Here is a 26,003-nt window from a genome sequence, read left to right on the forward strand (position 1 = left end):
TCACTGGCCATGTTTGGTAAGAGTGTCCGGCTCTATATCCGAGGGCGTGAGCCTTACCGGCTGATCACCGAAAGGTGTGGATCCACCAGTTTGCACCCGTATGATACCATGGGAGTCTAGGACTAGCCATGTGTCAGGGATGCCATGTAATGCGGGCCGGCTTCGGGCTGAAGGGTGTGACGACACCGAGTTGCTTGATCATGTGTGTGTACGTGTATGCACTATACTGGAACTGTTTTGTGAAAATACTGGAATTGTATTTAACTGTGTATGTTTTGTGTATCATGATAATACTCAAATGTCACACACCAATATAACCTGTATCTGTCTTATTGAGAGGTGTCTCACCCCAACTGTACGTACATATTTTTTAGGTTCTTCGAGTAATCGGAACTAGCATCCTTTGAGTTGGGAGCGTAGTGGTTGGTGTACTGCGAGAGGTACTTGGGTAAGTATTATAACTGTATCGAGTGGTCTTTTTTGGTTTTGACAAACACTCGGGTTGTGTTTGTATTATGGACCTGGATTTTCTTGTGTATGGACTCTGGTATGGTACAAGATATGTATAGAAAGACCATTTTCCGCTGTGTATATTTTGTTGTATATGGATGTGTATAGGGTGTCTAGGAACCCCACGGGGTCGGACCCTCATTCATTGTACTATGTCGTGGATGTTTTGTATGATACAGGGACAGGTTAGGTTACTTATTCATCCCTGAGTCCCATTACTGGGTTCGAGGCATGACATGAGGTAAAATACATACCTCATTTCTCCACTTTTATAGCTTACTCGAACAATCACCTACAAAACTCCCCGAACGGTCTCCTACTGCTATTGTCGTCCTCCTCCTTGCCAGACTCACTGCTCTCTGTCCCTTCCCTGCATTCGCGAGTGAAGCGAAGGAGAAAGGAGGAGTTGAAAGGTTTCAAGGCAAATCTCGTTGGACCAAGCAGCAAGATTTGCCACGCGTCACATCGGTAGTTTCATATCCCACGCAAATCTCGCTGCTTGGTCCAACAAGATTTGCCTTGACACGCGTCAACACCCGAGTGTCTGGCCCCTTTAAATCTCGCTACTTGATCGAGTAAGATTTGTTTAAATTTTACTGGACAAAGCAGCATTCTGAGAAATATTTTCTCAAATAGGGTATTATTTAATATATTATTTAAAAATAAAGATAAAATGGGAAAAAACTCACAACAAGAAGCCTTAAGTTTTTAATAACTTCCTAAAAATAAAAAATATTTTTCACAGCTAAACAGCCAAAAATTGAAAATGAAAATTTTGCGTAAGTGCATTGATTGTGTCTTAAAGGGAATTAGTCGTGGCAATTCCTAATCACTATCGTTAAAACTTATACTGCATTAGAATAAAACTAATATTTTTTTGAATAGTAAATAGGGTATATATATTAAGTGCACTATATATATATAATTGAGTAATACACTAATTCAATAAAAAATAAGTATATGTTACAAAACTTATATTTCAAATTGTTTGAACAAAACTATAGATATTTTTTATGGTTTATGATAATGAATGAAACTTTTAGTATTTAAAAATGAAAATGATAAATATTGATCAAGAACAATGCTCGGCAAAGTATCATTTTAATAAGAACACTATAAACGATAACTCATTTATTTGAATAAATAAGTGGTTTCAAATTTCATAACTTATGTTTTAAGCAATTCGCTCAAAACTAAAAAATATTTTAAGGACTGAGTTTTACTGAAGTCATTTAAAATGGATTAAATTCAGCTTAACTCAAACTTGAACTCGGTTAAAAACTCAATATGACAAGCTTCAACTCAGCTCAATCTGAACAACATGGGAGCACAAACTTCAGTTAACTCAATCTTAGAGCATTAAATTAACATGACAGGATTGATACAATTACATTCAACAGAATCCAACTTCGGCGCTGTCATTACTCCATCACCACACAACAAAACGAAACCAGACAAGACAAATTAAACAAGAATCCCGCGGCGAAAACGACAAACCCCTTCTTCCTTAAAATCATTCTACCTTACCTTCCATGTACAACAATCTACGACACTTAACCTAAATCCTCCCTAAATCTAACCCTCCAATTCATCTAATCCCATCTTCCCCACCTTCATAGCACGCGGATTGATCATTAATTTCTTCACGCCACACTAATTATGCTCTCGCCGGCGGACATGGCCTGGAACGCCGAAGAGTGCGGCGGCGGCGGTTGGTCCGAGGGGGATGTGGAGAGTTTCAGGGATAAAGGCAGGGGATCCATGGCGGACGTGTGGTTCAGATTGAGATCTGCCATTTGGGGGAATGGGAGAATGGGAATTGGACGGATGAGATTCATCGGCGTCTTGTCTTGATTGCTCTGTCCTAATGTGAAATTCTCTGTTGATGGGTTCTCTGCGGCGATCACCGGTAACGCTACGGGAGCGAGCGTCACCTGAAACGGCGACACCGTGAATCCTCCGATGCTGAGATTTGGCTGCAGCGGCGGGGTTGTGCTTTCTTGCTGCACCTGTTCTTCCTCAATAGCCGAGCTCATAAACTGTCAATTGAATTGTCACACAGGTTAGCCTTAATAAAAAGAAAAAAAAAATCTGGGCTGAATCTGAATGCGAATGAAAAATAAAATACAGTTATTTATAAATAAATTTGAATGTGTTCGACGACTTGGTGAAATTCAACTGATATATTAGCAAAAAATATTTTTAAAATTCTCTATTCGTAGAACTAATTTGTAATTAAATTCTACCGAATTTCGATCGAATTTGTGGTTGAAGACTTTTCAGCCTTCATTATTTGTTGCTTAAAACTTTAAATTTTAATTCCGATCGTAAATTTGCAAATGAATTGTATAAAGGGATACGTTTGAAAGGCCGACAACTACTGAAAAATCGTAAGAAAAGACACGATGGGTTTTGATTTAACAGAAGTTCAGTTGAAATGGAGGGGAAATTAAAACAGTCGCTTCATGAAACTTTTTGTTTTTTATGAGATAGGTTTTAGTTACCATGTCGGTCGTGATGTCGAAGAGACTAGATCGGCGACGTCTCCGGTTATGGTTGTTTCGCCGGAGAAAGTATTTCTGAGCATGGCTGGCGACCTGAGTGGGCGTGCGAGTCTTCACAAAGTTCCTTGAGATTCCTCTCCAATCCCCTTTTCCCACCTTCTGCAACCCTAACAAGAAAAGCTTGTGTTCTTCCTCCGTCCACGGAACCCCTGCAATTCACACACCCCAATCAAACAGCTTCACAAAATTAAAGAAATTAAGTTTGAAAAAAAAAAAAAAAAAAACAGACAAGCAATTGGAAATAAAGAAATGATTTTGATTTTGATTTTAATTTCAAACAATTTTTACCTCTCTTGCGCTCGCGACTCCTGGCGGAGGCGTGGACGGCGTCGTCGGAGGCGTAGCCGGCAGCGACGTCGGCGTTGGGCTCCTGAGGCTGCTCGTACTGGGAGAGATTGTTCATGCTGACGCTCTTCCTGAACGACCCCTCCTCCGTGACGCGCACGCCGAATAGCATGAAACCGCCGCCGCCGCCGCCGGGCTCGGAGCAGGTGCGCGAGTTGTGGCCGTTATTTCCGCACTGCGAACAGGTGCGAGACATCTTCGATCGTCGTCGTGGCTTTAAGAGAACTAGAGATTGAGCTGACAGTGTATGCTGCGATCTAATCAGTCCATACAAGAACAGAGAAGATTAGAAGAACAGTGAAAAACAGAGAGAACAGAGCAGAGTAAAAACAGAGAAGACACAGATAGAGAGAAACAGAGCAGAACAGAGGAAAACAACGAATGGTATAAGGAGAATGGGGAGAGGACTCTTTGGGTTGATATAGTGTTTTAGGTAGCGCTCGTGTCGTTTGTGCAACCTGCACTAGCATGGAATTTCTATTACAAAGAGAGCGGTTACAGTGCTTCGCAGGTGGATGTGCGCAATTATTGACCAAGCTTAAATGGTTGCCATCCTACGGTGGACTGGAAAAGGGTCAAGATTTTGGGAATCCTAATCTGTGTTTTCATACCCTATCCTTGATTTTGTCACATCATTATTCATGCTTGAAAGGTTTTTATAGTTTCATAACTTTTCAACACTTCCTTTACCATGAAATTTTGTTATGTCAAAAACAAGGGCTTTGGACAAATCTATAGTCATAGGTTTTTTTTTCAAGGGTTAAAGCTTTTAGAACATGATAGAACGAAGCTGGCGTGAAAAATACGAGATAATTTTTATTTTCTTTTTATGTTGGTGTGTTAATATAATGATATATTCAGAACAACGAAAATAAAAATAAAAATAAAAATAGAGAATAAAGGTTAAAGATGTGAAATCAAGATACGATGCTTATTAAAAATTATGAAATCTATTTTGAAAAGACTGATAAAAAAAATTATGTCAAAATAGATCATCCTTAAATTAAGGAAAATTACCTCGTCTCAGTACAAAGTGAGTTGGACATCAAATTTAATTACCATTCATAGAAATTTGAAATTGTGATATTAAATTTTTTTTATTCACTTTAAAACTTCAAAATTGAAGGAGTGATTGATTTGGAGTGCTATATATAAATGGTATTTTAGAGTCTAGATAACAAAAGAATAAAAGAAAATGATAAAGTATTTAATTGTGGCAATAAGATCACCTTGATAAACAAAATAAGGAAAGAAAAAGTAAAAAGGTCTAGTGTGGCCTTTGATTTTCAAGAGCATAGCTTGACACATCAATACTCAAAGTTATTAATTTAATGTGACACACGTTTAGTTTAGGACAAACATGAATATTTTTTTCGTCAATTTAATTTTAATATTTTATGTTTAATTTTTTTTTAAAAAAAAAGGGAAAAGGTAGTGATCTTCCCTGAGATTTCAAAATTGCATTGACCTCTTTTAAAACTTCAAAAATGTCCCCGACCTCTCCCTGAAATTTGTAAAAAAAAAACATCAACATTCTCTTAAAAGACTTGTCTTTTTACAAAAATACAAGGAGAGGTTTGTATCTTTATGAAAAATTTCAAAAAAGATCTCTAGAATTTTTAAAATCTTCAGAGATGTCGGTGTCTTTTTGTCAAATTTCATGAGGTTACTGAAATTCTTTTAAGTCTGAGGATAAGTCTTTAAAAATTTTGAAATATCTCATGAAACATTAGTGTCTTTTTGACAAATCTGAAGAGAGGTATCTAATTTTTTAAAAATATCTCATGGAAGATTAGTGTTTGTTTAACTTTTTACCAAATTTTAGGAAAGGTCAACATGTTCTACCCTATAAATTATGTTTTTTTTAGATGTTATTCAACAGTTTTATTTCAATTATTATTAATTAGGCTTTAATTAAGTATAAACTAGAGGCCAATTACTTCCCATAATAGTCTACTTAATTCAGAACCAATAAATTCATTTTACTTTTTAAGAAAATAAAATAAAATAAGTATATATATATATATGTGTGTGTGTGTGTGTGTGTGTGTGTGTGTGTGTGTGTGTGTTGCAGCCAAAAATTGAACGACTTTCGCAATCCCTGATCACGACCACTTGAAAAGAGATAAATAAGTAAGGTTTGGAGGACCCGGGGTGTACTCCGGGGGACCTCTCTGATGCCTAAGTTAGGGATTGGCTTGAGAGATTTTTTATGCAACATTAAAATACAGTTTAAAATAAGATACCTTAGCCTCTTCTTTGAGTCCCTATTTATAGTGAAGGAATTTGACTTGAGGGTGATACACCATTTATTGGTGAGTTATGGCGTGGGTGTGAATCGCTCCTGTTATTACCCCATTGGCGTGGATCGTTTTGACCATTATAAGGCGGGCGTCAATTGCTCCGGTGTGGCGGTTGACTTGGGCGGTAACTCCCCTCATTAATGCTGCGCTCTGGTCTCCTCTAGGTAGGTGAGATATTATGAGTATATCAGTTGCCCCCCCCCTTTAGTTTCGAATTTTGAAATTCATTTCAAAAGTTTGAAAGTTGTTCCTGTTAGGTTTTGTGGAGCGTAGTTGTGTCTAATCTGGATGATGACCCAATCCGAAATAATGTTGTGTGCTTAATTTAATTTAATTTTATTTTATTTTTTTACCCTGTTCGTTACTTCTTTATCTACAGCTTGCTCAGCCGGGTTTGGGGCGCACTTCGGCTTACCCAATCAAGCTGATTCAACTGCGCTTTTGGCTTTGCTAAGCAGATCTTCGTTGGGCCTTTATGCCGAGCAGCTCTTTGTGGGGGCATTTTTGCTAAGTAGCTCATCGTGGGGCATTTGTGTCGAGCAATTCATCATGGGGAAAATCTGAGCAGCTTATCATTGGGCATTTGTCTCAAGCAGCTCTTCATGGGCATTTGAGTCGAGCAGCTCTTCATGGGACATTTGTTCCAAACAGCTTTTCATGGGGCATTTGTGCCAAGCAACTCTTTTGGGTCAATCTTCTTTGCCTAATAACTCGTACTCATCTTTTGGGCATCTTTGGACCTCATGAGCGTTGCTCTTCAATTGGGTCGGTATTTTTTACCTAATGAGTCATGCCCATCTTTTGGACATCTTTTGACCTCATGAGCGTTGCTCATCAGTTGGGTCGGTCTCCTTTGCCTCATGAGTCATGTTTATCTTTTAGGCATCTGCAGGCTTCAAGAGCATTACTCATCAGTTGGGCCGGTTTTCTTTACCTAATGAGTCATGCTCATCTTTTGGGCATCTTCTAACCTCATGAGCGTTGCTCATCAATTGGATCAGTCTTCTTTGCCTAATGAGTCGGACTCATCTTCTGGACATCTTCAAGCCTCATGAGCGTTGCTCATTAGTTGGGTCGTCTTCCGACCTCAATTGAGCAAAATTTTTTTTTTTTTTTTTTTTGTGCCTAATGAGTTGTGCTCATTTTTTGGGTTGTTTACCTATTATAGAGAACTTTACTATGATTTTTAAATGATATGACAAGTTGCTCCTATTATTTAATCAACATAAAAAATTAGGTTCTTACTAAAAGAAACTAGTTTGAAGGAGAAAAGTTTGTACCTTGAGAATCGGGCAAGGATGACTGCCTTAACACTTCAATACATCCGTGCATCTCTCCTCCCGTAGGGCCTTGAAATGTGTGGTAACATTGTCTTGAGAATAGGCACGTTGGCTACATAAATTTTGCACATAAAAACATCAATTGCAGTCCGATTTGCATTAGATCAGGAATTTCCCAATATCGTAAGTTGGGTCTCGGTTATTCGTCCGTCAATTTTCTTACTTGGCTTCTTCAATGCGAGTAAAGCGCCATTGACATGCTTGAACATGATAAACTCGTACCCTTTACTTTTCCCCGTGACCTTGCCAAGGATCGCGACGGCTTCTTCGAGGTCACTGTAGGTTGAGAAGAGATTACGGATGTTCTTGATGGTAGTGTCACATCCAAGGCCGTGAATGTAGAGCTTACGCTGGGTAGGGTCCCGATCGGCAATGGATCGAACTGCGTCAAGTACGTCTAGGTGTCGGACGGCGGCATTTTGGACGATCTCAATTGAGTCAATGCATCGACCTTCAATTATTTGTTGTAGTCATGATCAAGAATTGAAAGAGAAAATCTCTCAAGAAGTTCCCATAGACGGCGCCAACTATTGCAGAATAAAAATTATTGGGACCTGTGACATTACTCTCTAACTTCTTATGACCTGAAAATGATGAAAATAAAGTAGGCTTAGGGGACCCGGAGTGTACTCCGGAGGATCACTCTGATACCTAAGTAAGGGAACATTTCCAAGAAGTTGAAATGCAATAGTAAGATTAGGTTAAAAGTTAGTTACCTTAACTTTTTTGCATCACCCTTATTTATAGTAGCGAGATTTAACCCTTGGGGTGATCCGTCATTATGACGCACAAACGTGGATCACTCCTGATGTTTAAAGTGTTAGCATGGATCACTCTGGGCGTTTAAGGCGCCAACGTTGATCTCTCCCTTCATACCAATAAATAATGGACTAATTAATAAAAACAGGAGTTTAGCTGACTTGCTGGCTGCGGCATGTACAATTGACGGACCAAATCTAAAAATGTATCTTTGTTTTAACGATTCGATGACCCAGACTTAGATCATGCGCAGATGGGTGCATGAACCTTATTCTATATATATATATATATATATATATATATATAAAAGATGTAGGAGAGATTGAGGGTATTCATGATAATTATATGTCAGATATAAATTATTTTTATTGATTTTTGTGAATTTAAAAGTATGATTGATGCAGAATGCCACATATTAATTATTAATTGGTTGGGGGATTGCAGTGCTCCCTAATGGAAACTATATCATCCATCCATCCTTCCATTCCAGACAAAAAAAAAATCCATACATTATCAATTAATTAAATTATATATATATATATATATATATATATATATAAAAGGATGGCCTGGTCGGAGAGGGCAGAGCGACTCTCCACCGTCAACTCCGCATATTCCTCCCCTGCTCCTCCAACGTACATGAGAGAGAGAGAGAGAGAGAGAGAGAGGGGCTGGGTTATTTAATCGCCTTTCGTGGTGGGTATGGTGGTCGTGGTCGTGGTGGCCGTGGGATAAGTGTGCCGCCTGGACCCTACCACACACACACATACACACACACACACGCACATATATATATATATATGATGCATGGGTCACCCATGCATGTCTCTCCTTAACTCAATTATATGGGCCTGAGCATGCATGCATGCATGCATGCATTACCATCCACTCACTAATTGGTTAGATTACGTATCCATCCTCTTTAGTGACCCAATTACTAATTAATTCATGGTTTTATTTATTGGGTGCAAGTACATGTTGCAAATATATTGTTTAGAGTAACATATTTATTTATTATTATAGATTATGCAATGAAATATATCAACAAAACAATGATATATTTGTTAAGTTGATTGATTCAAGTGGTAAGAGCGATTTGTGATTTTAGTGATCTCAATATCACAAGTTCAATTCTCCCTTGAGAGTTTATCCCGATGAATTATCAAAAGTGTATTAATGGGTGGGCGGAATTCACTTTTCAAATTTAGTGTCGTACCATAGTGTTAGAAGTGACGCGATAGTGATTGAAATCTCCAGATTATCAAAAAATAAAATAAATGACATTTTTAAATAAGTAAAAATTAAATTAAAATAATTATTCCCAAGTCAATGAACAACTACACTCATAAGCATAATATTATCTCCTTTCGTGCATGTGCATAATATTGGAAATTAAGCAATCACATCGCCAACATAAAATCTAACTTTATTTGCGGTTGGTATTTTGGCAAATTAATGGGGAGAACGGTGTAGATTGATGTTGAATATAAATAATATAAAACGTAAAAATATCATCGAGAAAAGAGACAAGAGATAATGTTATGCGTATAATTTTAGATATATGTCATTATCTCCTTATACAAAGATTTAAATACCCTTTTATTAAAAGAGTCATCTTAAAGGACAGTCATAAAAAATTGTGGAAAGAGATTAATTACTTTCAAATAATGTGTTGAAATAAGTACCTTTTAATGGTAAGATCTCTCTCATACTTATATTTTTTTTTATAAAATATCAATAGATTTATAAAAATATAAAATATAAATAATTTTAAAAAAAATTATAATTTTTCATAAATTTATAATAGCATATTCAAATCTAATCTGAGGTTAAATCTAACTTCAATTTAATCAAATGCGGGTAACGATCCTAAACATCGGCATTATTTATCGTTTTTTTTTTTGGTCTACGTGGGGCATTCTTATTGGAGAGTGACACAGAGTGGGGAAAGGGTGCGGTCAGGTGTAACGAAAAGCTCTATAATTTGGGAGGAGAGCACGTGCTCGTGACTCGTGAGCTTCTTCAACTACTCTCCCTTGTTCACATTTGCTCCCTCTGTTTCTTTTTTAATAAATAAATAAATAAACATTTTTTTTCTACGGTGGGTGGAAGAAAGGAAGGCAAGATGGGCACTCAATCCATGGAGGTAGCAGAGGGGACCAGTGGATTTTGCGGGCGCCCGCCTTATCGTCCCATTAACATGCTTCTCATTGACGCGTGCATTGATTTTCATAAAGCTGTTCTGGCCGCCATGTTACTATATATATTTTGTGTATATATATATATAACCTTTAATTTTTATTATTGTTTACTTCATCCTCTTAATTAATTAATTAGTATTTACCTTTTTAATTAATTAAATTAATTATTATATCACAATCAATATTCCTCATGTTCCACTAACCATTTTTTCTTTTATATATGTATATATCTACTGATTTAATAAATCTAATTAATATATTTTTTATCTATTTTTTTACTGTTTATTTGCTTTTTGAGCATAAATACTTGTTCCAAGGTAATTTTATTTAATTTTAAAATATTTATAGTAAAATACTTTTTATGACATTAAAAATAGCTAACTAAAACGTATAAAGAGACAAAATTTATTATCTCTCTTAAAAAAATTATTTTACCGTTAAAACTTCACGCATGTGGAATACATAAAATTTTTATATTATTTTTAGCTTTATCATTTAAAGGATATTATATAATTTAATTTCAACTCCATATGATATTCATCAATCCTTAGTTAATTTAAATATTTTAGCTTTATAAAAAATTCAAATTGTATCATAAAGATTGCGATTTCATACCTAATTGTCAATTGTCGTAACTTTCGTTTAAGTCATGTGATAACTATTTTACCTTTGGTAATTGCATCAAACAAAACGGTGGTGCATCTTTATCTCAATTTATAAATTCATCAAAAAAATTTCGAGTAATTAGATACTCTAGACCTCGATCGAGTCCTTCAAATTGTTCTAAACGATATCAAATTGGAGAGTAACGATTCACCACAAAACATGCTCTTAGTAAATTGTACAGAGCGAGCACACAAAATGAAGGTACCACGATTCAATAGAAAATATTGTAAAATATAAATTAAAACATTAATTCACATAAATATTAATTAAATTTTGAATTAAAAAATATTATAAATTTTAATTAAAACTATTATAAAAATTAATCTTAATTAACTAATACTTTTAATTAATTTATAACGATGATTTTTGTAAATTTGACGTTAAAACTTTTAATGACAGAAACTATAACGATGAGCGACGCTTATATTCTGTTTGATTGTTAAAATTTTGTAACGATGAGATTTATTTATAAAAAAAAATTTAACCAACTTATTTTTAAGTATAACTAAACAATATTTATGATTTTTATCACTTTTTTATATCAATACTTATTTTTATTTTTTTTATTACATAGGAATTCCAGCCACCAACAAGCCCTTCGGACCCCCTGGTGCGACACCAAACTTATGGATCAGCGTCCTCCCTTTAGATCTCGCTGATCAGGTAAAGTCCAGAATGTGGACATAACTTCCGTGCATCAGTTGGATGTTTGGCCAACTCGACCCCCGCTGGCTCACAAAGCCAACTCCACCATCCACGTGTTAAGAACCTGTGAGCATCCAGATCAAAGGGACACCAAAGATTTAAAGTAATTCAGTCAATATTGACCTACATCCACGGAGCACATACCAAATATTCACTATCTCGCTAGAAAAATTACAATTCTCTCTCTCTTCCTCCCTTCTTCCTTTCAGCTCTCTCAAAGCTTTTCACTATATTTTGTGTCATTCCTCAGCCCTCTATTTATAGGGCTAATCTTCCAATCATAATTTAATTACAATTTAAACATAATGAATCAAAAATATAGGAAGTTACAATCATGAGGTAAATAGATATAAATTGCACCGCATGAGATTAATTTCACTGCGTTTTCCAACTCAACTCCTCCTGGCTGTCTCTTGACTCCAACTACCACGGTCTCCACTGGCTCACAGGATAAATTCTCACCATCCACATGTACCACTAGCTTTGCGAGTGTATCTATTCGGAATTGAGCCCCCGATACTCCTTCTTACATGCTGATGTCTTTCCATCGTGTGATACCAGTGAGGGCAGATCAATAGTTATTAGCATTTAAGATGAGTTTGATCTCCCTTTATCTTCTTCAAAAGTAAAAGTTGGGTATAATATGTTTGGTAAACATATTTTTCAAATTTTAAAAATTCAAGTTTTAAATTTTTAGAGGAAGTTTAGTAATTACAAATTTAAAATTCTTATAAACTAAAAATGAATTTTTTTCTCAACAAAATATTCTATTCCATCATTGCCTTCATTTTTTTAAACGTTATAAAATTATCAATACATTAATTATATTTTTTTTAGATATATATTTATTTTAGTCATTTTAAATATTTATAATTGATTTAATTTTTTTTTCACAAAACACAAACTTTATTTTTTTATTTTTGGATAGCTCTTTTTTTCATGAATAATTAAGCAATAATTTTATCAATTTAAAAAAATTAAAATTTTTATTACTTTCTACACTTTTATTTAAAAAAAAAAAGACTATTCTTAAGTTTAAAGCATCCTCCATGCAAGCTCAGGTGGTGGAGCGATTTCCAGGGTGTGCCTCTCACGAGGTCAGCAATGAGCCACCCGGGATCGATTCCGCTCTGAGCTCCTGGTTTACCCTCCTCGTGGTGATGTGGGGCCGGATCCACGGGGCGTGGGATTAGTCGCTGGCCGGTGCAGTGGACAGTAAAACTGACACTGTTGACGGTAGGCGGATACCCGGACGAATCCAAAAAAAAAATAATAATAATAATTCATACCCGGTGCGTAATCTAAAAAAAAAAGAAGAAGAATAATTCATGGTCAAATTAACAAAAGACAAATGCGAGAGAGAGAGATGATAAAATGATTAGGGTGGCGGGTGGAATGGGTGACGACTACCACATCCGCCACAAATGATGGTACACATATTCGGAGACCCTACTCCCTACTCCCTAGTCCCACCCTTCCCACGCGCTTTATAGGCTGACGTGACGCTCGATAATTGGATTGTCGCCACTCTGTTGCGCTTGGCCTCGTTGTCCAATCAATCATGCATGGACCCCATCCATCCATCCATCCATCCTAAACTAAAGTGCCTTCTCTACCGCTGTTCTTCGCCAATCATAGACTGCCACCTGTTGACCACCCTCCGTGATTTATAAGCATATCTAGGCTAGCCTTTTCCTTCCCCCAAACATTCCCATATAGCATGTGACGGGATTTCACAACACATTCTTTTTTTATTCAATTCAAAAACCAAATGCCCAATCAGCCACTGCCTAAGCGCCTCCCCACCTTTCATTTCATTTATTCATTTATAAGTCCTTTCCATATTTGTTTAACGGCATCCTAAACTTCGATAAAAAGATTTTAATTAAAAAAAAAAAAAACTTCTCAAATTAGGTTGTGAAAATTTTAAAATTGAAACTTTAATTTCTGTCCTAAATTATAGGATTGATGAATTAATAAACTTCAATGATTTTATCTTTTTAATTTGATATCATTTAGGTGGATCCAATGAACCTATTTGAATGGAAGTTTGAAATCATAGACTTTACATATGAAAAGGGTACTGGGCATTTAATATGAAATCTCAATTTGCGTCAAGGGATGTATGAATGGAGTGAGTTAGTGATAGGGGGAAGGAAGTTGTTGTCTAGGAAATGGTGAACAATTTGACGTGTTAAATGGTTTGGGAGTGAAGAAAGGAATTGATTTCCCAATAATAATATGAAGGAGAATATGTATACACGAGCATGGCATATTTTTGTACATGGACCCATATGTGTACGTTAAGCATGCAGGACTCTAGTCTCTTGCTCTACTCCACCATTCCTGTCTTCTCATCGGATCCCACTCAAATGTACCCACTAGTTTTTTATTCATGTGCTCCTCAAGTCCCTCTTTTTTCCTTTTTTTTTTTTTGTGGAAATAATCTACATTTATATTTTATAGTTTGATTCTTGGGTGGGTCTGTGTTTTATAACGTTGATTTATATTATCAGGATATTTCAATAATTAAAATTTACGACTTTGATTTCAAGTTTGAATCTTGATAGTCGTACTATTTTTCATTTAATTTATACTTAATATAGATTTTTAATTAATTAATAAAATCTTATTTTGTATCCTTTTTTGTCCTACGTTAGAGTTTAAAATGGAGATATTTATTGTTCACCACACCAACAATCACTCGGACCTAATACCGATTGTTGTTCTTAACAATTAGTCCATAGAAATCAATTATCGGCGCCGAATGTGCGCAACAGAATAACTCAACAAAATCTCACCAACAATCAGTGAAACAAGCAAGTAAGCATTCGATGATGAATTATACGAACTTAGGAATCACTCAACAATGATAATCAATAAAAGCAACAATCAAAACATAAGAATTTACGTGGTTCGGTAATTTGCCTACGTCAACGAAGCAGCGGCTATTTTCACTATCAACAATAAAGTTTACAAGGTTAATCTCATCTAGGGTTACATAATAATTATTATATAACAATCTAATGCGTACAGAAGATCTATAGTTTATTTAAAACACTTCTGTAGCAATCCCCTATGGGAAATTCCTCTGATTAGCCTAATCAACTGATCTCGAATTAGAAAATCCGTAACTTGCGCCGACTAAAAGCACCAACGGTTTGACCAAATCGTCAATGATTTGGATAAAAAAGAAACACCTCGCAACTACTACCTGAAATCGTCGACGGTTACACTCGAAATAGTTGATGGTTGGCCTTAATGGCCGCACCCTGCATATCTCTCTTGGTCCCTCGCTTCACGGCGCTTTCTCTAGTACATGTGATCCACTCAAAATATGAGTCACATCTCCAACAATCTCCACCTTGGCGAATATTCACCACTTAGGAGATTTGAAAGCTTAATCCCCTTGATGCTCAACCCGAACCAAGCGATTGGGACCCGCCTCCCCTCTAACACCTAGAGATGTAAACCAACTCCAAGCCACACTTGAACTTGACCATGGGTACATGAACTCCACCTAGCTAAATACCCAGCTCCTTAAATAATCCTCAGAACCACAATGCTACCTTAGCAACCTTACCCTCTGCCAAGAACTTTGATCCAGTTGTAACTAGTGCACCCTGAAACTGTACATCGAACTTCCAACAATTAGGCCTTCCCACAATATACCCCGTTGTAAGTCTCCTTGTAACGACCTAAAAAAAAAAAAACTATTATTAATTAATTAATTATTAAGAAAATTAATTAAATTAAGAAATATGAGGATTATGTGTGTGTGTATATATATATATATATATATATATATATATATGTATATAAAATAATAATATTATCATAATATAAGATATATAAATATATTAAAACTAATGTTTCCAGGAAGATTTTTTTTTTCTTCTTTCCTGCGAAGACAATAAAGAGCCCCCCCAGCTGAGTCCACTTTCTCTTTCTCACTCCTCTGTTCACTTCACTCTCTCTCTCCTCAATTTCTCGATAAATATTCGCTCGATCGAAAATTAGAGAATACCCATAGGCTCCATTCTCCGCCACCGAAATTTCTATCGGAATAGATTTGTCATAGGAGCAACGTAGGCATCTCTCTTAGGGTAAGGCAAATTCTCACTCTTACCTCAATTTTTCCTAAATTTTAAACAAAATTGACGATCGGACACCACCACGAGAATCTATGAATGATTCTTTACAAGTCTAACGGAGTGGATTTCTCGTGGAGTCATTGTAGGCATAACTCCAAAATTAGGATAAATGAGTTATTTAGAAATTAATTATTATAAATTTGGAAAGGTTAAAACAATATTTTATTGGGGTTGATTCAATTGAATCAAGGTTCAGGTGAACGCCGCGGGTACAATTTTGGAAACCCTGCAGGCATGGTTCAGGAAATCAGGTAAGAGGGAATAAAATTATATCAGTATTTTATTAAGGTGAACTGGTTATTTACGAGCATATGAAATTATTATTTATCTATATGATTTTTAGAATCGCCCGAATACTAGAGAAATGATGATTTTGTTTTTTAAGGTTTATATTTAGGATAATTGCATATGATATTAAATTCGTATGACATAAGAACAATTTTTTTCTAATAAATTGAATATGAATTACTGTGGTATTTGAGTTTGCATGTGGGAATGTTTGGAATGATTATGACATGATGAAGGAATTATTATGTTTGACTCATGTATGGAAGTGTATTGCTCTATTAGATTACTGTGTGGGAATGTATTGATCTATTGGATACCTGTGCGGTAATACGTTAATAAGTCTTGAAATTAGGAATAACTTCCCAAGAGGGAGGTGAATTGGCTTTTTAAAACTTTCTCTTTAGTTCTTTTAAAGTCCCTAACTTCTTTTGTGATTTAACTAATTCTTTGACTTATTTATTTATTTTGTCAATCAAACAAGAACTTGGTTTCTTTTGAACAATCAATCAACAACACAATTAAACATTCAATCTTCAACCACACTTTGAAAGTAAAAACAATCAAATAATTAATCACAATTTCCAAACCAACACAACCACAATTTATTTACCAAATATATGTTTACTGCAGCACTATTAGATTGATAAAATCATTCAAGATTTAAGACTCTTGGAATATAAAACAAATCTTTATACCATCGAATCACAATCAATATAATATATGTAACTTTCAGCTTTTGATGTTTTCAGCCCTGTGGTGAATGTGAGTTTTGAATAAAGCCCTGTATATAAGAAATTTCTTCTTCAATATGATGTTCAATATAAAAATCCAATTACTCTTTTCAAACTTCAGAATTCAAATAAACTCTTAAGTTAATTTATCTTTGGGGTGTTTAGCCAAGTAACATACTCTCATATGGTTTCCGCAAAGTATGGTTCAACCAGCGTACTCCCTTTCGGTTTTCGCAACCCAAATCAAAATCAAACTTTAAGGTTTACTTGATTTCCAAATTTACGTAGTTTATATGATTTTAAATTTAAACCATCCACACAATTTAAATATGTACTGAAAATAAATAATAGGGAAAGAGAGAGTGAGACGTAGATTTTTACGAGGTTCAACTTATACCTAGCCTACGTCCTCGCCTTTGGCAAACCACCAAAGGATTCACTAAACCTGTTTCATTGACGAATGGAACAAAACCTTTACAAGCGATACCCCACGCTCAAACACTCCTTCACTAGACTAGAGCCCGCCTCTCCAAATGATGTCCCCTCGTTCGGTCACTCCTTAAATAGGCTAGAGCCCACCTCTCTAAGTAATATCCCCTTGCTTAGCCAACGATCCAAACAATCCTTAGAATCGTCAATCTATAAGATTAGGAGGCCTGACTCCAACTTCATCCTTACGCCCGCGGCGTACTAAACTCAAAATCCTGAAATGATGTATATTTCCTAATTCACTCAACTAAAATTCAGAATACTAACTATACTCGCATTTTCTCTAAACTCACATATCCCATTTATCCATGAAATTATAAACTATTAATTATTTATCCATTTTACCTAAGTCCCTGATGAAACACCCGCTGGGATCCTCAACCCATGCCTACGGTGTTTGCACCAAACCCTGTATTTCACATCAACCCCAATTTAATCAATTCAAACTTTAGTATATTTTGTCTAACACAAATCCTAGGTCCAAAAATACCAAATAATCATGAAAACCTTAATATAACCCACTTACCCTCATTTTGGGATGGTGTCTGAACTCCTCAAACCAAAATTCTACTTCGGTAAACTTGTAGAAAATTGACCCCTGATAGTCGTGGCTATTTCTGATCGTCGATTTAGGCTTAAATCAAAGTAGAATTGTAGAGAGAAGTGAGAGGGCTTTCGTGGGTTTAAAGAGAGAGAGGGAGAGAAATTTATTCATGTAAGCAAATGAAGCTCGTGAGTCTCTTATACTTTCAGCACTGTAAGAGAAAACCATCGCCAATTTTCTCTGACTCTCAAAAAATCGTCGCCAGTTTTCTATTTAATAGGCCCAAAATTATCGTTTACCAGTTACCGTCCCGCGGTAAATTCCTATAACCGTCAACGGTTTTCTTTTCGCTCTAGAAAACCGTCGTTGATTTTCTCCTCATCCAGCCAAAAATCCACTTTTCTCTAATTTTATTTTATTATTATATTTTTCGGGTCTCTACATGGTCGATTAAAGGTCCTATGCCACTTGAACTCAAATCTATCTTACCTTCAATCTTTCTTTAGATCAATAAGCATTTTTAGCCCCAAAACTACAAATTAGTGGAGTTTATCCATGAACATCTATTCTATCTACATATCTAGGTAAGAGATCTCTGTTTTCTTGGTCGATTGCTTCGCTCAATTACCTGCTAGCCCTTACTTTCATTTGAATGTCGACCCGAAAACAACCTCGTCCTCTAAGAACTTCCTTGAAGGCCTTCCCTTGCTCCCCAGTTACTCAATTGAGACATTATATTATTATTATTATTATTATTATTATTATTATTATTATTATTATTATTATTATTATTAAAACAACTCTGGTTGATTAATCATTATACAAACTCCTTTTTCCTATATGTGCGGAAAGAACAGTTTTTAAATCCAACTCAAAGTCAAGAGGATGTTTCCTAGAGAGGCAAACTTAGGACCTGCACACAATTGGTCTATGTCGATCCTTCGAATGATCCCAAACATTAGATTAAAAATTGGGTCGAGCTAGATTTGAACCAGCATAGACATATTGCCAATGAATTTATAATTTGTTCCCATTAACCATTCGAGCATTAGCCCCAAAAAAATAAAATTTAGACATATGTTTCTAGGAGAAGAGACCTCACCACTCCTAACTAATAGGGACTAGGCTAGGAAAACATTAGTTCCTAAGCTCAATTCAACCCAACCTTCAACCCACTCTTTCTTAAAAAGCTTCTTGATCAATAGCTTATGAAAGGTCAAAGGAAATCTTTCAGTGGCCAAAGACAAATCAAATGAAAATAGAGTTCACTAGGAAACAAGATAGGGATAAAACCTTACCTGCCTAAATTGAATTCACATCTCCTTCGTCTGATCGAGAAAGGACTATGACTCTTCAAAGTATTAGTGACGGTTTGTAAAACCATTACTAATAATGGAAGGATGAAGTATTAGTGATGGTTTAGAAACCATTACTAAATGACTAAAACCGTCACTATAGATTCAACATTTTATAGGCTCAAATTTGTCTCTAAAAGCCAAATATTAGTAATGATTTTATAATCATTACTAATAGTATATTATTAGTGACGGTTATTAAAATCGTCACTAATACTTGGGCTTTAGTGACGAATTTGAACCGAGAATATGTATAATTTATAGTGACGATCGTAGGCTATCAGTAACGGTTTATTTCCATCACTAATGCTTCACTATTAGTGACGGTTTGTATAATTCGTCATTAATAAGTATTTGTCACCGCAGATATGGTGACTAATTTAAACCGTCACTAATAACCTTACTTTTTGTAGCGTATGGAAAAGTGTATTTTCCTCATGATGGATCCATATCCTTTTTCGCGCACTACTTCCCTTAATGAGCTATGCTACCTTTTGATTCTAGGTTTTTATTCTTTCACTATTTATTCTTCCTATTTTTTAAAAAATATTAAAAACTAGCTAATTTTTCATTTTTACAAAATTTATATGAAATATATGAATAACAATAAACATTTTTAACAATATTTTCTTGCAAAAATTGTTTTATTTTTCATTTCTAATTTTTAAAATAATTACAAAACACTGTCTCATTTTCTAATTTTTTAAAATTTATATAGATAAATTGAAAAATATCTTTTTCATTATTTTCTAAATTTTCAATTCTTACTTTGTATATATGAGCATGTAATTCAAATCTTAGACTTTAGTTTACATGGATTATGTGTAACATCCTCAAAATTTTCACCATTTTTTTTATTTTATAAATTACTCCAATACCTGCATGTAATGGGCGATGCAGTGGAAAAACATAAATCACATAACCACCAATACATGTATATACAATACCAGAATTCAGTATTTTCAACCATAGCTATATAATACATTTCTCTTTCCAGTGTCAACTACTCAAAATACAAAACCCTACACAAAACTTACCCTATAACTAGGTGAACGAGTGATCTCTATCCGCGAGCCTGATCTGCTCGCCTAGCTGGCTCACCTGAAAAATGGTAAAGTAATAGGGTGAGTCGACGCTCAGTAAGTGGAAATATGCTATTGCTAGTGTGTGGCGACCGAGTCATAAAATTATAATAATAATATTTAAAACTGCATGATTTGGGCAAATCTATAAAATACATGTATAAAAGCTTAAAACATTTGTATCATCTGAGCTTTCTACCATTCATACTGCTATAACATACTATATACAATGAAAACTATATATCTGTATATGTATATATATGTATGTATATATATATATATATATATATATATATATATATATATATATATAACTGTGTTCTTTCCCCGGGACTCTCTATATGTCATGATTTGACCCCTCATGATACGGTTGTGCGGCCAGTAGGTGGAACTTAACCTGGTCGGCTCTCCAGGTAAGTCATCATACTCTACACTACCTCAGCCTGGCCAAACTGCATCCACTCCTAAGCACGAGACTGGCTGCTACCTCGACTAACCGGCCCCCTCTACCCAGTGTACTGGGGCGCTGCATCCTCTCCAAGCACGGTTAGACGGTACCCACACACTATCTAAGATATGTGGTCGCACTTTATCTGTATATAGCAACGGTGCCATGCCATGTAAGCTGTATCTGTCTGTAATATCTCCACAGGGATCTGATACCTTTACTGTTTTCATTATGTATCCAAAATAACCATAACGCTATAATTATGTACTGTAAATACTGTAAAATCTGAGTAACTGTATCATCTCGATGCTATAACTGTATAATCTGTCTTTATAAACTGTGTGTTATGGTAATCAAGAAAACATAGCATTCTGTAAAAACTATGATATAATGAACTGAATAAAATCTATATAAATCTATCTATTAGTCGTCTGTGAATAACTATATGTACATACTATATAATATGATATGCTGAAGTACTGTATAAATTTTACATTAGGTAAATATCTACTCAGGCCACACAACATTTAAACATTCATTTTGTAAACCCGTATATATATATATATATGTGTGTGTGTGTGTGTGTGTGTGTGTGTGTGTCTATGAAACTATTAATATTCTTAAAACCCTAGCATAACATATTTCCCTTACCTTAACTCTGAAAAGCCCCTAATGTATTTTAGTCTGATACCCGCAGGGCCCTCCACTCAACACCCTGAAAACCACATCCCCCAGAACAAAACATTAGTATTTCTTTGTGTATTGTATTTCTTATAACTGAGAGAAAGACAAATACTAAATAAAATACCTTACCCTGGATTTGGGATGAATTTCAAATCATCTTTCCCCACGATCAACTCCAGCAGACTTGCAGAGAACTTCCCCATAAGCATCATGGCGGCTTCGGATCTTCAATCCGGCAAGAAATGGGGCCAAGATCGAAGTGAGAAGGGGAGGGAGTCATAGGAGAGAGAGAGAGAGAGAGAGAGAGAGAAAAAAAAGAGTTTTGCACTGAAATTTTGATAAAAATCCGAGTTTTAACTATTTATAGGCCTGGATTCGTCAACGAGACACGTCACCTCGTCGATGAGTTCTTCAGGAATTTCGTCAATGAACTTCCTCCCTCGTCTACGAATTTCAGTCTGTCCCAAAAACCCTTCTCGGTATCTTTTCGTCGACGAGGCGTAGTGTCACGACCTGCTCATTTTCCACATATATTTTTTTTTATAATAATATCATCATAAAATCAATACCACACATCTCACATTCCAACTCAACAGGTCATAATCCACCCGGACCCATGGGGTACCAAGGATACATCAGAACATACAGCAGAAGCCTAAGCAGTAGAAAAATATATAATCATATACATACCATCATAACATGCATTACAATGCCAGAGTTACTACAATCCTTGTATCTCAATATATACATCCCAAAATTCATATCTAGGGACATTCCCCATAAAATCTAACTATCCCTACAAAAACTTACCCTTCAAAAAGGGCAACAACTGCTCTAGATCAGCGGGGCTTTTCCCGCTCTCTTATCAAGAGCTCCTGAAAAGTTAATAAGATTTAGGGGTGAGACACCTCTCAGTAAGGGAAATAAACTAATACCAGTGTGTGGCAACATGAGTATTCTGTGTTCAACATATATCATACATAACATGTTCAGTACTGTTTATCAAATCTGGGAAAACATACATATACCATCAAAACATGGCAGAACATACTGCATTTTTCATAATTTTCATCTTATATAATAATAATAACATAAAAACATTCCTGGTATGTTAGTTGGTTGTTGTCATGTATTACCCCCACATGACTGGGTTGTGTAGCCCAAAGGCGGGACCTGACAATGGTTGGCCAACCACTGCCAAGTCAAACAGTAGTCTGCAGGTCCGATGGGCCTACCAGACCTGGTTCGTACACTAGGGGCGATCAGCACACTTCTTATAAACCACATCAACCATCCAATCTCACACCACTTCGTACAGCGACGTTAACACAAATATAATGATCACGAAGACTATGGACATATAGCAACAGTACTGTGCAAGTGCTAGCCTAGACCAAGCCAACCAGGTTCTGATATCATATACATATACTAAAATCGTGATACATGGATATCTTATATCAATAATTATCAAATCAATCATATCATTTTTCACATATACATATTTCATGAAAATCATCAGCCCATACGCCGGAATTACACATTTTATCATAACTCGGCTCGTACGTCGACAAATCACATAGCACAACCCGTACGCTGGCAAATCACATAGCTTGGCCTGTACGCCGGTAAATCACATAGCACAACCCGTACGCTGACAAATCTCATCCACATAGCACGGCCCATACGCCAGTAAATCACATATACATATAAAAATATCTCAGTTTCCCATTATAAAAACCCGTGCCATAATCACATTCCCAGAAAATAGTTTTTCATACATTTTATACTCATGCCACACAAACGGATTTTCACATATTCAATCATACGATCATTTTTACAGTATTTTGCAAATATATAAATATATATTTTTCGCAAATTAGATGTTAAATATACATATATACATACATTTTATCAAAACAAAACTAGTTTTGTTTATCCCCTTACCTGATTCCTGAAATGCCCCTAAGAAAATTTCCCCTGCACCTATAGGGTTCTCAACTCAACACCCTGAAAATGAAAACTCGTAAAATTAAAGTTCAGTATTTTCGTATGTACATCATTTTCTATAACTATCATTAAGTCAAATTCGGCTTAAAAAGTCTTACCTCAACTTAGGGATGATTCCCAACGTTCCCAATCAACACCCCTATAAATGAAAACTCCCAGTATTAAACTTTAATATTTCAAAGCGTATATTACTTTCTTCGACTGTCAAAAATACAAATATTGAGTATAAAGTCTAATCCTGGATTTGGGATGAAATCCAACTTCGTTTCCCTGACGATCCGCTCCGGCAGATTTGTAGAGAATTTCGCCAGGAGCGTCGTGGTGGCTTCAGTTTGTCGATCCGACGTAAAACTGGCTCGAAATCAAAGAGAGAGAGAGAGAGAGAGAGAATTGTAGGAGAGAGAGAGGAGTGAGAGAGAGAATTGTTCAAAATTAAAGCAAGCTTTCTGGAGAAGCTTGTGCAATCATATATATATATATATATATATATATATATTAATATAATAATAATTACTAATTAAAGCAAAGCTTCTCCAAGAAGCTTTGATATACCTTTAACTTATATATATTACATATATATCATAATAACTTTTATATATATATATATACACACATATATGTATATATGTTTCAATATATATATATTTTCTTATCATACTATTCATTTTACTTGTTAATTTAATTAATTTGTTTTATTATTATTATTATTATTATTATTATTATTATTTTAAATTTTATTTTTCCCCGGTTATTACACATAGCTTCGTCGACGAGGACTTGTGGAAAATCTTTTGAGTTATTCTTTCTAAAATGCAATGTCGTCGACGAATGCGTAGCGTTCGTCGGCGAAGCCTGCTGCCTCCTTCCGTTTTTGTTTCCATTTTCCTCTCTCTTTAATATTTAAATATCATTATTTTTCAGGTCGTTACATTCTCCCCTCCTTATAAAATTTCGTCCTCGAAATTTACTGTTCGTATCTCCATCAACCAGTAAAGAAAAAGGGTCTACTTATTTAATTACCTGCCCTCACTTATGGCGAAGGAATATCGTGGTTACATGGATAATTCTGAGAGATTATAACTTTAAAAGAAAATTCTCCCAAAACCAAAATACTACCTATCCTATACTCTATATTACAATTACATTGGACTCGACAAAGTAAAATTACCGTCCTAGCATATACATCAATACTATAATTCATCGAACAAATGGGGATATTTCTGTTTGATCTGCTCCTCGAGCTCCCAAGAAGCTTCCTTTATGGTGTGATTCCTCCACAAAACTTTAACTAACTGTGTTTCTTTAGTGCGTAAAGTTTGAACCTTTCTGTCCAAAATCTATACTGGTACTTCTTCATATGCTAATGAATCTTTAAGATCTATCTTTGCATAATTAATGATGTGGGATGGGTCTGGGACGCATTTCCTTAACATGGCAACATGGAACAAGTCATGAATTCGAGCCAAAGCTGGCAGCAAAGCTAGCCTATAGGCAACTGATCCTATTCTCTCAAGTACCTCAAAATGACCAATATACCTAGGGCTCAACTTGCCCTTCTTTCCAAACCTCATAACTCCTTTTAAAGGAGTTATCTTCAAAAATACTCTATCTCCCACATCAAACTCTAACTTCCGACGGCAAGTGTCTGCATAGCTTTTCTGCCGACTCTGTGCTGTACTGATTCTTTCTCTAATTAATCGGACTTTGTCGGACGCCTGTTGTATTATCTCGGGACCCAAAACTCGCCTTTCACTTACTTCATCCCAGAAGAGAGGAGAACGACATCTCCTACCATACAATGCCTCGTATGGAGCCATGCCGATACTAACCTGGTAGCTATTATTAGCAAATTCGACTAACGACATAAATTGAATCCAACTGCCTCCAAAATCAAGCACACAAGCACGAATCATATCCTATAGTGTCTGAATCGTCCTCTCAGTCTAACCATCTATCTAGGGATGAAAAGTAGTGCTAAGAGCTAATTGCGTACCCCTAGCCTCTTAAAAACTTTTCTAGAATCGTGAAGTAAACCGAGGATCTCGGTCCGAGACTATGGATACCGGTACTCCATGAACACGAACTATCTCCTGAACATATATCTCTGCCAGTCTGTCCATGGAATAACCGATTTTAATAGGGATAAAATGAGCGATTTTTTTCAGATGATCTATAACCACCCAAATCGCATTTAGTTCCTGTCATACTGGTGGTAACCCCGCAACGAAGTCCATCGAAACGTGGTCCCATTTCCACTTTGGAATGAATAGTGGCTGCAACTGTCATGCCGGTCTCTGGTGCTCAGCTTTAACCTATTGACACGTCAAGCATTGCTGAACAAATTCGGCTATATCCCTCTTCATTCCACTCCACCAAAAATACTCTCGCAGGTCCCTATACATTTTAGTATTACCGGGATGGACCGTGTATAGGGATCTGTGAGCCTCCTCCAGTATAGTTCTCCTGATCTTAGTATCTGCAGGAACACATAGCCTAGTACGAAATCGCAAAGCTCCGTCATCTGATACGCTAAACTCCTCACCCTGACCATCACGTACTCTAGTTATCACCGTTGCCAACTCTACATCATCACCCCGACCTGCTTTAATCCTCTCGTAAAGTGTAGGCTGAACATTTAGATTGGCAATAACTGCCTGAGGACTCTCCTCCACCAATTCTATACTAAGCCACTCCAAATCCACCAGAATTGAGTGTTGAATCTCCATAACTGCTAGTACGGATCCCCTTGATTTCCTGCTCAGAGCATCTGCCACTACGTTTGCTTTTCCTGGGTGGTAGCTAATCGTGTAATCATAATCTTTAATAAG

At 35.8% G+C, this 26,003-nt stretch overlaps 1 protein-coding gene across 1 annotated transcript; it reads right to left on the reverse strand.

Annotated features, from left to right (window-relative positions):
• Positions 1 to 1,845: 1,845 nt before the first annotated feature.
• On the reverse strand, positions 1,846 to 4,054 carry LOC131144122 (transcription factor MYB1R1). Its single transcript, XM_058092519.1, has 3 exons — positions 3,363 to 4,054; positions 3,015 to 3,223; positions 1,846 to 2,549 (listed from the first exon to the last, which is right to left on the reverse strand). Exons 1-3 carry the CDS (start codon positions 3,613 to 3,615, stop codon positions 2,154 to 2,156), a joined length of 858 nt encoding a protein of 285 aa, XP_057948502.1. The 5' UTR covers positions 3,616 to 4,054; the 3' UTR covers positions 1,846 to 2,153.
• Between the last annotated feature and the right edge of the window lie 21,949 nt (positions 4,055 to 26,003).

This window comes from Malania oleifera, chromosome 12, assembly GCF_029873635.1.
Source record: "Malania oleifera isolate guangnan ecotype guangnan chromosome 12, ASM2987363v1, whole genome shotgun sequence".
NCBI lineage: Eukaryota > Viridiplantae > Streptophyta > Magnoliopsida > Santalales > Ximeniaceae > Malania > Malania oleifera.